This window comes from Chaetura pelagica, unplaced genomic scaffold (genome assembly GCF_000747805.2).
Source record: "Chaetura pelagica isolate M959 unplaced genomic scaffold, ChaPel_1.0 scaffold294, whole genome shotgun sequence".
NCBI classification, from domain to species: domain Eukaryota; kingdom Metazoa; phylum Chordata; class Aves; order Apodiformes; family Apodidae; genus Chaetura; species Chaetura pelagica.
Window position 1 is genome coordinate 953,260 of NW_009953068.1, and position 879 is coordinate 954,138.

General features: G+C 67.1%; 1 protein-coding gene across 1 annotated transcript in view; it reads left to right on the forward strand.

Moving 5' to 3' along the window:
* The window catches only part of LOC104388048 (beta-crystallin B3-like), a 6,422-nt gene that overhangs the window by 2,726 nt on the left and 2,817 nt on the right, over positions 1-879 (forward strand). Inside the window, exons 5-6 of the mRNA XM_009996857.1 lie at positions 79-223; positions 782-874. Of these exons, the coding sequence (XP_009995159.1) occupies positions 79-223; positions 782-874 (238 nt within the window). The remainder of the gene's footprint in view (positions 1-78; positions 224-781; positions 875-879) is intronic.

Genomic DNA, 879 nt, shown 5'->3' on the forward strand with positions numbered 1-879 from the left:
CTGGGCGTGGCTGGGCTGAGGGGGGGGGTTTGGGGGGCCAGGGGTGCACAGAGCAGCCCCTGATCTGCACCTCCCCCCAGGACAGCCCTGAGCACAAGATCCACCTCTTTGAGAACGCGGGCTACACCGGGCGGAAGATGGAGATCGTGGACGACGACGTCCCCAGCCTGTGGGCCCATGGCTTCCAGGACCGCGTGGCCAGTGTCAGGGCCCTGAACGGAACGTAAGGACGGGGGCACCGGGGGCACACGGGGACACCCTGGCAAGATCCTGTCCCATGGCACCGCATTTGGTCCCCCGGGGGTGGTGGCAGGGATGCCTGACATAACAGGGATGGTGACGCTGTCCCCGTGATATTTGTACCCATCATGTCCCTTGTTCCCTTCTCCTGCCACCCTCCCCTGGCCCATGGGGAGTGAGGGAGACCCAAACAGTGTTCTAGGGCTGTGTGACAGTTCCTGGCCCTGACCCAGGGCTCTCTGGGAGCAGCAGCACTGTGACCCCTTCTCTGCCTTGGGCTTTCCAGCCCCTCCTGGCACCCTGGCAGTGCCCCAGGGCTCTGCAGCCACAGCCTTGTTGCAGTGATGCTGGGTGGTGCTGAGCAGGGACCAGCACTGGTGACAGCTGGGCTGGGCAGCAGCACCAGCACAGCCCCCTGGGGGGGCAGGGGGAGGGGGGCTGGGGATGCTGCCCTCCCCTCTGGGGGGGGCTGTGCTCTCGGGGCTGTATCAGGGGCTGCCCCCCCAGGGCAGGGCTGAGTCGTGGCCTCCATCCCCTGCAGGTGGGTAGGCTACGAGTACCCGGGGTACCGGGGCCGCCAGCACGTCTTCGAGAAGGGGGAGTACCGGCACTGGAACGAGTGGGACGCCAACCAGCCCC